This window comes from Trichechus manatus, unplaced genomic scaffold, assembly GCF_000243295.1.
Source record: "Trichechus manatus latirostris isolate Lorelei unplaced genomic scaffold, TriManLat1.0 scaffold00006, whole genome shotgun sequence".
NCBI classification, from domain to species: domain Eukaryota; kingdom Metazoa; phylum Chordata; class Mammalia; order Sirenia; family Trichechidae; genus Trichechus; species Trichechus manatus.
This window is the reverse complement of record NW_004443942.1, coordinates 1,490,686-1,503,648: the sequence shown is the minus strand read 5'-3', so window position 1 is coordinate 1,503,648 and position 12,963 is coordinate 1,490,686. Positions and strand designations below refer to the sequence as shown.

Below are 12,963 nucleotides of genomic sequence, written 5' to 3'. Positions count from 1 at the left end.
AAAGGATCTTTCTAGGCCAATGGAAATGTTATACGTATATCCTGATTTGGGTAACAATTCACTGAGCTGTACACTTATAATTTGAGCTCTGTACTGTATGTAAGTTATTCCTCAATTTTAAAAAAAAAAAAAATCAACAAAATTATTTTTACCCAAATGTTCACAGCAGCATTATTCACAACAGCCAAATGGAAACAATCCACGTGTCCATCAACTGATAAATGGATAAGTAAAATGTGCTATATTTATGCAATAAAGTATTATTTGGCATTAAAAAGAAATGAAGTATTGATAACATGCTATAACATGGATGAACTTTGAAAACATCATGCTAAGTAGAAGAAGCCGGTCACAAAAGAGTACATATTACATGATTCCATTTATATGAAATGTTTAGAATAGCCAAATCTATATACACAAAAAGCAGACTGGTGGTTGCCTAGGGTTGGGGAGTTTGAAGGGAAATGGGGAGGGACTGCTAATGGGTACTGGATATCTTTATGAGGTGATAAAAATGTTCTGAAACTGACTGTGGTGATGGTTGGACAACTCTTGTGAATATACTAAAAATCGCTGCATTGTATATGTCAAATGAATGAGTTACATGGCATGTAAATTATATATCTCAATAAAGTCATTACTTAAAAAATCAGCTAAACTGAACTATGAAAATAAAATTTTATTTTATTAATTACTTAAGGTTACTTTCACTGCCTTAAAATACACACAAGTATAAACAAAGCAAGTACAATGGAGGACAACAGTGTTACTTTCAGACAGCTGAGCTAGGCTAAGAGTGAAGAAGAAAGGATATTTCTGTTAGTGGGAATAGTATGAATAAACTTAACCTGGGACATCTACTCACCTGGCTCCATACAAATCTTCCACCCAGCTGAAATCCCTAAAGAAGAAAGTCTTGTAGTCTCCCAAAGAAGTTAACAAATGGACTTAAAATAATACTAAATACTGAACATCAGATTGTCAAGAAAATTGAGACAGAAAGTAGATTAGTGGTTGCCTGAAGTTGGGGGCTGGAACAGGGATTAACTGTGAATTGGCATAAGGGATCTTATCAAGGTGATGGAAATGTTCCAAATCTGCACTGTGCTGATGGCTGTACAACTTGATAAATTTACTAAAAATCATTGATTTTCACTTAAAACTGATTAATTTTATAATATGCAAATTTTACCTCAATAAAGTTGATTAAAATTTAAAAAAGGATCACATATCTATATAATTATAAAACACAGATTAAATAAAAGATATATTAACTCTTCAAATTAGGAAAAAAGGTTCAAATATTAGGTGATCACTAACACCCTTCCAGCATTCTTGGTTATAATAAATTATCACATATTATCTTCTGTATTTTTATGATAAACTTAAAAATATCACTAGCATAAATCTTTATCACACCAAGACTCCAAAATTTGGGTAATTATGGTATTATTCTCAATAGTTTGGCAAACAGTGATATAACCTCAGAAAACATTACAATAGATCTTTTATATGAATGAAAGTACAAATATAACTTCTGGATGCTGGCACTAATTACAGGCCCAGTCTCCTCTTCGATCTCCTGGCTTCCAACAGTCGGAAAACTGAAGCAACAGAGGGATCATTCAACATCGTTAAGCAGGGCTAAAACTAAAACTCATAATACTCAAGTTTAAAAGCTGCTAACCATAACACAAAATCACTTTTCTAGACAAATTCTTAACTTCTCATTATCTGTCATCAACCCAGATAATTGTACCATTCACCCTTAATCCATCCCCTCAAAATTCTTCAACAATGCCAACCTGATCTCCACTTTTCATTTCATTCCACTTACTAGTACTTGCAGACACTATAACCTATTGCTGTCGAGTCGATTCCGACTCATAGTGACCCTACAGGACAGACTGGAACTGCTCCATAGGGTTTCCAAGGCTATAATCTTTACAGAAGCAGACTGCCACATCTTTCTCCTGTGGAGTAGCTGCTGGGTTCAAACTGCCCACCTTTCAGTTAGTAGCCAAGTGCTTAACCACTGCACCAACAGGACTTCTGGCACAGGCACTACAAAGATTAAAAAAATCACTATAAAGTAGGTTAGGAGATTAATTCAAATTGGGTTAACATGTAAAATTTAAAAGTCAGAACCTAAAGAGATGGAGAAAAAAGGAAAAATATGTATTATGTTAAAGAGAATGAAAAGTGAAGGGCAAAAGTGAAGAGAGGTGAGTGTGTCCATTAAGTGTAGACTTTTTGGAAAGCTTTTACATGATTAGATTTATACTAAAGGAAGATGAGGTCTTAAAGCAGTATGAAGGAAGTAATTCAAGGATAAATGACTATAAAACACGAATAGAAAACTATTACTACAATAAAGAGTAAAGGCCTGAAAACCTTCCCTCCACAGGCTTCTTCCCCACTGCTAACCCACTCCTCAAAATAAGTCTAACTTTTACAAAAGAGATAAAAAAAAAAAAAGCACCTACATAAACAAATTTCCCTCGACCCTGCTACCCTTTTAACCTAAAATCTTATTCCCCAACCCCTTACTAGCATTCCACTCATTAACTCTATAATCAGAAAATGCATTTCCCAAGGTTATCAACATTTTAAAGGCTTTTTTTGTCCCAAAAAGTCTTTATTCGCCTAAGATCTCCCATTCAGAAATGCCAACACTCCAGCCTTTTTCTAATACTGCTTGACTTATTGCAAAAAAATTCAAGCTCAATGGTAGGAAATTTATAAAATTCAGGTAAAAAAAAGCTAAATCACCCACAACCAACGTTCTTAATTGAAACTTTCTTTTCTTGGCTTCTCTCCTACTTTTATGCAAAATTCTCCACTCTCCTTTTTCCTAGGTTTCTCAAAGTCCCAAATGGGCATGCCCCTAAGTTTAGCCCTCAATTTGCCCCACACCTCTGGATCACACTCCCTCTATAATCAAGTGAAGAAAATCACCTTTCCATTGCTGTTTTCTCTCCTAAACTTCAGTTCCACGTTACCAACTACCTGCTAAACATTTCCTCCTTGATGTTTACCAACTCTTCAAAACAAACTTAAACCTTAGGTGTGTTTTCTCCCAAATCAGTTTTCCTCTGGACCCACATTTTCCAATGTAAGCACCTAATGTCAGCATCTCTTAAAATTTACTCTTTAATACAGTAACTTTTCATTATTTCTCTTCACTGAAGTGCAACCAAAAAGACCCTCAATTTGCAAATATACCATTTGTAAGAGACAGAGGAGGCTCAAGGGCCCTGTAAGATCAGATTTTACATAAAATAAATACAACCAGATAACTTCAAGAGCCAAGGAACTTCTAACTTTACCTTTTTTACTAAAAAATTTTGACAAAGGCCAATCGCAAAAGGACAAATACTGCATAAGATCACTATTATAACAACTCAAGAAAAAGCTTAAACACAGAAAAAAACAAACTTTGCTGGTTAGGAGGGTGGGGAGGGAGGGAGAGGGGTATTCACTAACTAGATAGCAGACAAGAATAATCTTAGGTGAAGGGAAGGACAGCGCACACACCTCAGGGGAAGTCAGCACAACTGGACTAAACCAAAGCTAAGAAGTTTCCTGAATACAACCAAACACTTCGAGGGACAGTGTAGCAGGGTCAGGGGTCTGGGGACCACAGTTTCAGGGGACATCTAGGTCAACTGACATAACAAAGTTCATTAAGAAAATGTTCTGCATTCTACTTTGGTTAGTGGCGTGTCTGGAGTCTTAAAAGATAGCGAGTCGCCATCTAAGATGCATCAACTTGTCCCAACCCACCTGGAGTAAAGGACAATGAAGAACACCAAAGACACAAGGAAAGTATTAGCCCAAGAGACAGAAAGGGCCACATAAACCAGAGACTACATCACGCATCAGCCTGAGACCAGAACTAGATGGTGCCCGGCTACCACCAATGACTGCCCTGACAGGGAATACAACAGAGAGTCCCTGACAGAGCAGGAGAAAAGTGGGTTGTGGAACTCAAATTCTAGTAAGAAGACCAGACTTAATGGTTTGACTGAGATTGGAGGGACCCTGGAAGACATGGCCCCCAGACTCTGTCAGCCCACATACATTCCTGAGGCCAATTCTTCAAAGATTAGACTGGATTATAGGACATAAAATGATACTCATGAAGAGTGTGCGTCTTAGCTCAAGTAGATACATGAGACTAAACGGGCCGAGGTTCGGAGGTTGAGATCAGAAGGCAGAAAGGGTCAGGAGCTGGTTGAATGGATATGGGAAATCCAGGGTGGAAAAGAGGAGTGTGCTGTCACAGTATAGGGAGAACAATTAGGGTCACATAACAATGTATGTATAAATTTTTGTATGAGAGACCAACTTGAATTGTAAACTTCCACTTAAAGCACAATAAAAGTAATAATAAAAAAGAACTACAAGTTAAAAAAAAATTTGACAAAGGCAAATATATCTGTTTTACCTATATGTAATATAAGGTATAATTGGGTTATCATCACAGTGAGAGTCAGGACTACCCTGAAGTTCTTCACTGTGTCCTCCTGCCTTTCATTAATGGTAATAGTTAAATGCTTTCCAACTATGGTGTTTAAATAGCATCTTAATTATAAATTATTAATGGAGACGAAAAAAAACCTACTTAAAACTAAACTCACCATGAATGTACCACTAGTAGAAACAAATAGAATTATATATTCAGCTACTATATCTGAAAAAGAAAATTATTGTTTTCTTACAAATATTAATAGGATATTATCTTTCTTCCAGATCTTAACATGCTGTGTCACTGAATAACTTCCTGTCTTACAGCGAATGTATTCAGGGAGTTTCTCTTTCCCAAATTCATAACAGTATATACTTTGCATATTCCTAGTTAAGGTACGTTATCTGCTCAGACTACAGTCCACTCATCTTCCAAAAACATACATTATATGTTCATAAATATTTTGCTGAATTTCTAGATATGCCAAATTGTCCTACAACTATGCCATCATTTTGTATTTTTCCAGACCTATGAATTTCATTAGTTAAACATTCCATAAGTCCTTTAAGAGCTACAGCTGCTAACCAAAAGGCTGGCAGTTTGAATCCACCAGCCGCTCCTTGGAAACCCTACAGGGCAGCTCTACTCTGTCCTGTAGGGGTCTCTATGAGTCGGAATCAACTCAACAGCAACAGGCTTGGTTTGGTTTTGGGTTTAATAAAATGAAATCAAATTAATCATTTATAAACAAGGTATATCATTTACAGCAGTAATAGTAACCATCTGTGAATAACTTAGAAATCACTTAACTAGTTTATGAGTTTAAAAGAAATACAAAATACCAAGAAACTTATCAAAACTAAGTCAACTTAGTTTTTCACATAAAGCATGTTGAGAAAGCAACATTTCTTCCTATAGAACCATTTTATAGCACATTATGCTTAGGAACTGAGGGTTCAAATGGCTCCTAGGTAAACCTCCTAATCTCACTTAGGGCATTTTTCTTGGCTGCAAGTATAGGCAAAAACCAGTTGAGGTCGAGCTGATTGCAACTCATGGCAGCCCCATGTATGTCAGAGTAGAACTGTGCTCCACAGGGTTTTCAGTGGTTGATTTTTCAGGAGTAGACTGCCAGGCCTTTCTTCCAAGGTGTCTATGGGTGGGCGAAAACTCCAGTCTTTCAGTCAGCAGCCAAGCTAACCAGCCACGGACTCAGGAGGAGGGAATATTGATGCTGAGATTATATCTGCCTCAACCAAAATCAGATTTAAGAGTTTCCTCATCCAAGCCTTCCATATAACTCTATTATAGCCCTCATCATATATATTGTGAGAGTCAATGAAATGTTTTACTACAGAGCTCCAGAAAGGCAGTGATCGTGTACTTCTTTGCATCTTCTAACCACTTACCTCAGTGCCTCGCACACAGATGTTTATTGTCAAATGAACCAAACTGGGAACTATTATTCAGAATAAATATTTCAAATTATTTTTTCCTGGCATTACATTTAAAACTTCAATTTAAATGTAAGCTTCATTGTGAGTGGCCATCTAAGATACATCTATTGGTCCCATCCCACTCAGAGCAAAGGAGAATGAAGAAAACCAAAGACATAAGGAAAATACTAGCCCAAAGGACTAAAGGACCAAATGAACTAGAGACTCCACCAGCCTGAGACCGGAAGAACTAGATGGTGCCCAGCTACCACCAATGACTGCCCTGACAGGGAACACAACAGGGAGTCCCAGGCAGAGCAGGAGAAAAATTAGAACAGAATTCAAATTCACGCAAAAAGACCAGATATGGTCTGATAGAAACTGGAGGAACCCTCGAAACTACGGCCCCCAGACGCTCTGTTAATCCAGAACTGGAACCATTCCTGAAGCCCGCTCTTCAATAAGACAGGATTATAAAACAAAAAATAATACACGTGAGGAATGTGCTTCTTAGTTCAATCAAATATACAGACCAAATGGGCAGTTCCTGTCCAAAAGCAGGATGAGAAGACAGGAAGGGACAGGAACTGGTCGAATGGACACAGGTGGAAAGGGGGAGTGTGCTGTCACATTGTTGGGATTGCAACTAATGTCACAAAACAATATGTGAACAAACTTTTGAATGAGAAATTAACTTGAGTTGTAAACTTTCACCTAAAGCACAATAAAAATAAATAAATAAATTTAAGCTTCGTAAGACCCAGGACTCTGTCTTGTGTACACTGTTTACGGTGCGACGGATCGCTTCTGTGTGGCCATTTTGCCATGATCTTGCAACTCACACCCAAGTGATTGGGTGGGACTGTGCAAATAAGGTAACTGTGACGCACCCAAGGGGACTGGTCAGTTTTGCCCTCCCACTAGGCTTAAAAGAGAGCCAGTTCTAGAGCAGACAGAGGATCCCACCACCACCAAGGAAGGAGAGCTAACAGCAGAGCGTGTCCTTTGGACCCAGGATCTCTGCACTGAGAAGTTCCTGGAACCAGGAGACAAAGAGACAGAGAGCTCTCAAGAAGCAGTGGCAGAGAAGTGATGGCCAGAGATGGTGTGGTGGGCTTCCGAGCTCACAAAGCAAGAAAACTGAGTGTCTTTGGGTAAGGCTTACTTGTAGAGTAGGGTGCCTCTGGGCACTTGCTGGCAGAGCTAAAAGAGCTTTGTAACACTTGCCTGAGCAGGGCAGAGGCCAAGGGACCAGAGAGAGGCATGCCTCTGGCATGGCTGGGAAGAGACTGTCCTGATGGAAGAACTGTATCCTGAGTGTTCCTGAGCCTGAATGGTAACCTGTTACTTCCCTAATAAACCCCATAATCATGAGTATTGTCTATGAGTTCTGTGTGGCCATTGCAATGACTTACTGAACCCAGCAGAGTGCCGTGGGAGGAATGGTTGATGTCAGAATTGGTAAAGACAGCAGAGAGAGGAGGCATGCCTGACCTCTGCCTTATAGGAATCAGCCTTGGGCTGCTGATCCTGATTCTCCTTCCCTCTTTTAAAGTTAGACGAGGTCAGATGACGCTTCCAAACCATTTTTACACTGCTGAATCCTCAGCATAAAGGATGTTATTTGCCACATAGGCACTCAAATATTTTTAAAATGAGAAACATGTATTTGTTGAGTGTCTACTCTTAGCTAACAATCCAACGTTGTTTTTTTTTTAAAGATCTTGATCTAAAGATTTTATCCCACTGGAGATAAACAGAAGGAGCCCTGGTGGCACAATGGTTAACCGAGAGGTTGGCGGTTCAAACCCACTAGTCGCTCCATGGGAGAAAGATGCGGCAGTCTGCTTCCAAAAAGATTACAACCTAGGAAACCCTATGGGACAGTTCTGCTCTGTACTACAGGGTCGCTATGAGTTGGAATCAACTGGATGGCAATGGGTTTGGTTGGTTTGGAGATAAACAAATTCAAAAGCAATTACGTAACTTTCAGAGTAGAAGGGACAGTTAGCAATCATCTAGTTTAAAAAAAAAAAAATTAAAACAGTTAAAATAAAATGTATGGGAGACAGAAGCCAGGTGTTAAGAGGATGAGTTATGAGTTTGCACTGTCCCACAGAAGGTCAGAGTAGGGAAAGGTCATTGTAAGCTGGAATATGGGAAAAAACTTCCTGGAAATGCCATTTGGTGGACTTGATGAGACTTAAGGATAGGAAAAATTTAGCTATAGGTGAGAAGACCTTAACAGGGGGAGTAGCAGCATCGGTAAAGGTTTGGATATAGAAAGGTTCCCACTGAAGAACCCTGGAAGTTAAAATAAGAAGAGCACGAAAAGATTGTTGTCTATTATAAATCTGCCCAAAACCTTCAGAGATGTGTTATTTTACAAACTTAGAAACTCACGTATTTCTGAATGTGTGTAAGATATAAAAAAGGACAATCTTTTAACACCAAGTCCAAATAATCTCTGGAACATAACACTAATTATTTAATGAATGAATGAATACCAAATGTCACATATTTTAGAATGGCTACACAGAACAAACTATTTTTAAAATTCTACTTTAGATATTCACAAGTCAACTAAACTCCAAAGAATACATAGTATTTAAATGAGAAGTGACAGACCGTTGTAACACAAATGTAACTTTTTTAAATATTCGAAAGAATATTCTTAACATCTCTGACTATTATTCAAGTTCTTATTTCTCTCTTCATTCGAGAAATATTTACTGAGAGTTTATTATGTGCCAGGCACTATTCTTATAATTGAGCCAATTTTCATGTTACGGTAATGTTACCTACTAATGATCTTAGTGTCTAAACAATATGCATGTTTGAACATTCTCCATTAGTGCCGATCAGTTTCCACTATAATGTACAACTACTAAGCTAGGAGACTGAGGCAGGAAATAAACCAGATCCCACCTTCAATGTATGTTAATCAACCGGCACATATGTCATAACTCAAATAATCTAGAGAGGATTTACTAGATGCCAAACATGTTGCCAAACTTTATACATGCATCATCTCAATCTACATAAGAACCCAATGGCATAGATACTATTTTCCTTTTATACATAAGGAAACTGGCATTGAGAGGTTAAATAACTTCACTGACACCCCACAGCTAATACAAAAAAAAAAAAAAAATCCACTGGCTTAGGGAGCTTACAATTGTATTTTCAAGAATACTTGTACTTTTCCAATTTTTTCTCCAATCTCCTAGGCAAAACTTGCTACATGAAGATACTATATTTAGAATTGGGAATGTGACACTCAGTTTCAAAATTATAACAGGAGTCCAAAAAAACAAACAAGAAATCATCAGACATGAAATACATAATAAACTACAACTACAGAGCAATCAGTGTTATGTTGCTGTTATTGGGTATCCTCAAGTTGATTAGTTGATTCCGACTCATAGTGACACCATGTGACAGAGTAGAACTACCCTCATAGAGTTTCCTTGGCTGTAATCTTTACGGACACAGGTTGCCAGGTCTTTCTCCCAAGGAGCTGCTAGCTGGGTGGGTTAGCAGCCAACCTCTGTATCATCCGTAATCAGCTGTGTCTTGAAAATATCTGCCAAAAATAGAATCCTTACTGTGGTCCCTAACAATCTAATGGAATTTTGTTAATTTTATCTATGCATAATACTAAAAAAATAAATACCCAAACATCTTTGAGGTAGGGGTGGTAAAAGAGAGCTCAACAGCCTATCCTGTTATCTGTTATAACAGGAAGTTAGCAGATAAAGTCTAACATTAACAAAAAAGAGCAGAAGCAAAAGAGAAAAATTCATGACCTTATGAAATTTAAAAATTATAGTGGGAAGAACAACAAGTAAAATGTGTGTAAGTCAATGATATAGAGAAAAATAAATTAAGGGAAGAAAGAGTGTGGTAGTCAGGGAACTTCTCAGTGATAAGGCAACATCTGAACAGGAATGTGAAGCAAGTAAGAGAACAAGTCGGGGAGATAACTGAGTAAGAAGAGTTCCAAGTAGATGCAAGAGTTACGTGCTCTGAAGCAAGAGGAATACTTTTTGTTTTTTTAACTATCTGTACTATAATACTTAAATAACATTTACAATTTTTACAGACTCAATGATTACTTAAAGGGATTCAGTCAAATGTCAAAGATCTTATTCTTTTCACTAAATGAACCAAAAACTAGCTTCAGTGGAATGAGATATATTGTGGAATGATTCATTCATCCCATCTTCTTCCCCAAGGCAAGAGCCTGCCAGAAATAAAATGTTACTACTTCCCCTTTCCTACTGTATTCAAGCTTCCTCGAAACTGATCTGGGATCTGTTTCCTAAATCAAGGTTCTGCCACAGTTCAAGTCACAGCAAAAAGTATTCAAATGGAAGGTAGAAGGGGAAGCAGTACATGAAAATGGAAGATTAAATATTCTAATTGAAAAGTTACCTTACAAAACTAAAAAAAAAAAAAAAAAAACCTAGGTATAATAACTGAAATTTGTAAAATGCAAATAGCTAACAATCACACAAATACAGGGCAGATATCAAATTCTGTTTGACAGATAACGAGTGTTCACTGTTGCTGATATTCCAAAACTCTGACAATAGCTTAATGGCTAAGTAGATACTATTGTATTTATCTTCCAAAAACTAGCTTGTGAAATACTTACCCCAGGTCTCCACTACAAGATATGAGTACATATAACTAGATACTCAATACCCGCTTAAGGAATAAATGAATTTCAAATTAGCAGGAAAAGAACCAACTTTTTCTTTCAAACAATAAATTATATACAATTATATTTAGGCAGAACAATGTACTATCAAAAAAGTAGTGGTAGAAATCACTAAGCCTAAACTTGTAAGTTCTCTAGGTTTATATCTGCATTAATACTTTATAAGCAAAATAATGTTCATCTTAACCTGCGTCAACCACAAGATGAATCAAAACATAAAGTGCTCCATAATTCCCTGGATAGTTTAACAATGGTTCCAAGTAGGAATGCATTTCAAATCACTATTTTATATCCTACAGAAATCTAAACTCCCAAGGTGCCTTTCAGCCTAAGAATTTGAACATATACAATCTTCACTCTTTGTACGGTATAATAATGGCCTCATTTACATATTAAATAGATACAACTTTTTATTTTTAAATAATTTTACACTTAATTTGTCTAAGTTCTGTGGGTGGTCTTAAAATATATGCTCCTTGCAGGCAGGAATATCCAGTAGATTGAAGATGTTCAATTAGGAATATTCCTGCTGTTTTTAGTGAGTCAATACAAAAAAAGTTTTAAAATGATTACCCTACCAGCTAAGAGGAGCATTAAATAACTGAATTTCTATTTTAAAGTGGGGCTGCTTTTTAAGTTAAAAAAAAAAAAAAGGAAATCGTACACCAAACCTCAGTTAAGCTGACAGATTCAGTAGTATACTACAATACAGTTATTAACTAGCATATGAAGTTTCAATCGCCCTTTTAGAAGGCTTTAAAATAATTTATAAAATTGCATGAATTTAGAAACAAAGAATTAAATCAAAGAACAATAAAATATCCATGGGATAAGGTTGTTTTCCAAGGGGGTAGTCCCCAAAAAATACGGGGAAAAAAGAAATCAACCCTCAGCGAATTTGACATGTATTAACGCACTGAGACTTAACGTTATCTCACTTGACCATCATAGCAACCCTGTGGCCTAATTTTATGAATGGAAAAAACTCCGAATCAAACGAGGTTAAACGACTTGCCCAAGGTCACTCAGCAAATCAGTGATGCAGCTATACCTAGACGGGTGCACTTCGACTGATCCTTTCCAGTAATTCACCCTACCTCCCTACTGAAGCATTATTAGAATAGAAGAGCAGTGGATCAGACTCAAACGGATGTCCCGAACTACCCCTGCTCTGCTAAAGAGGCGCGGGCTTGCCTTTGAAACCTTTCCCTGGCATCTCAGCTGGAGAGCAGGAAGTTGTGCCACAGAGGCAGGACACTGATCAGTCCAGCGAAGTGACAAGGCTGACGGGCGCAGCCCCCAATGGACCAGCTCTGCATTCTCAGTAGTCCCTCTAGAACCGGCGCAAGACTACTCCCAGAAACGTCTGAAAAACCTCCCAGCGAGCTTCGCCCCCTCCCGGGAGCGAGGAACCAGCTGGGAAAGAGCCAGAGGGCGCCGGCCACCAGAGCCAGCCATGTGTCCAGCCCGTCACGCCCGCCTCGCCTCAACCGGCTCCTCACGCCTCGACCGCAGCCAAAAGCCCAACTCAGTCTCCGACGCAAAGGCTGCCTGGGCCGCTGCCACCGCCGCAGCCTGAGGCGCCCCGGCGTGGCACTCGCTGTCCGGTTCCCCACCCCCACCCCCAGTTGGGCCCTCAGCCACGCTGCCCGCCCCTGTGGCCAGGCCCCGAGGGTTCGGCCTGCCACAGTCCGCCAGCACGCCGCCGCCAGCCGGGCGTCCTTACTTCATTGAGCTGGCGCTCCGCGGCCTCACGCAGCGCAGGGTCCATGGTGCCCCGCAGGGCCTCGATAATGGTGTTGGGGTCCATCGCTGCGAGGACTCAGGCAAACAGGGGTCTCGGGCGCTAGTGGGCCAGTAATAGTGCCGCTCACTGCGCACATGGACCCGCCGCGCTCCGCAGCGGCAACCGGCGCGAAAGGAAAGAGAAGCGCCAAGGCCCCGGATAGAACCTCTTCGCCTCAGCGAGGAGGCGGGAGATGCTCCGGCCACTTCCTGTCAGCGCGCCCGCAGAGCACCGTGGGAGTTGTAGTCCACAAAAGCAATGCATTTGCCCTTTAGCGCCTGCTCAAAAAGAAAAAATACTCAAATGCCACAGAAAGAAAATTAAAATAATCAATTCTAAAAGATTCACGTAATGATATGCCTATGCTAGTGGCCATAAGGTGAATTTGATGCAATGTGTGGTGTAATTCATTGCTAGTGGTTGTGTAATTGAAGGAAATCTTTTGAAAAGCAATTTGTGATGTTCCTAAATGCCATAAAAATATTTATAATCTTTGACCCAGTAATCCTATTTTTGAGACTTTATTCTAAGAAAATAACTAAAA

At 39.0% G+C, this 12,963-nt stretch overlaps 1 protein-coding gene across 1 annotated transcript in view; it reads right to left on the bottom strand.

Annotated features, from left to right (window-relative positions):
* The window catches only part of IPO7 (importin 7), a 56,480-nt gene extending 43,900 nt beyond the window's left edge, over positions 1-12,580 (bottom strand). Inside the window, exon 1 of the mRNA XM_004369637.2 lies at positions 12,360-12,580. Coding sequence (XP_004369694.1) covers positions 12,360-12,443 — 84 coding nt within the window. The 5' untranslated portion in view covers positions 12,444-12,580. The remainder of the gene's footprint in view (positions 1-12,359) is intronic.
* Positions 12,581-12,963: the final 383 nt, after the last annotated feature.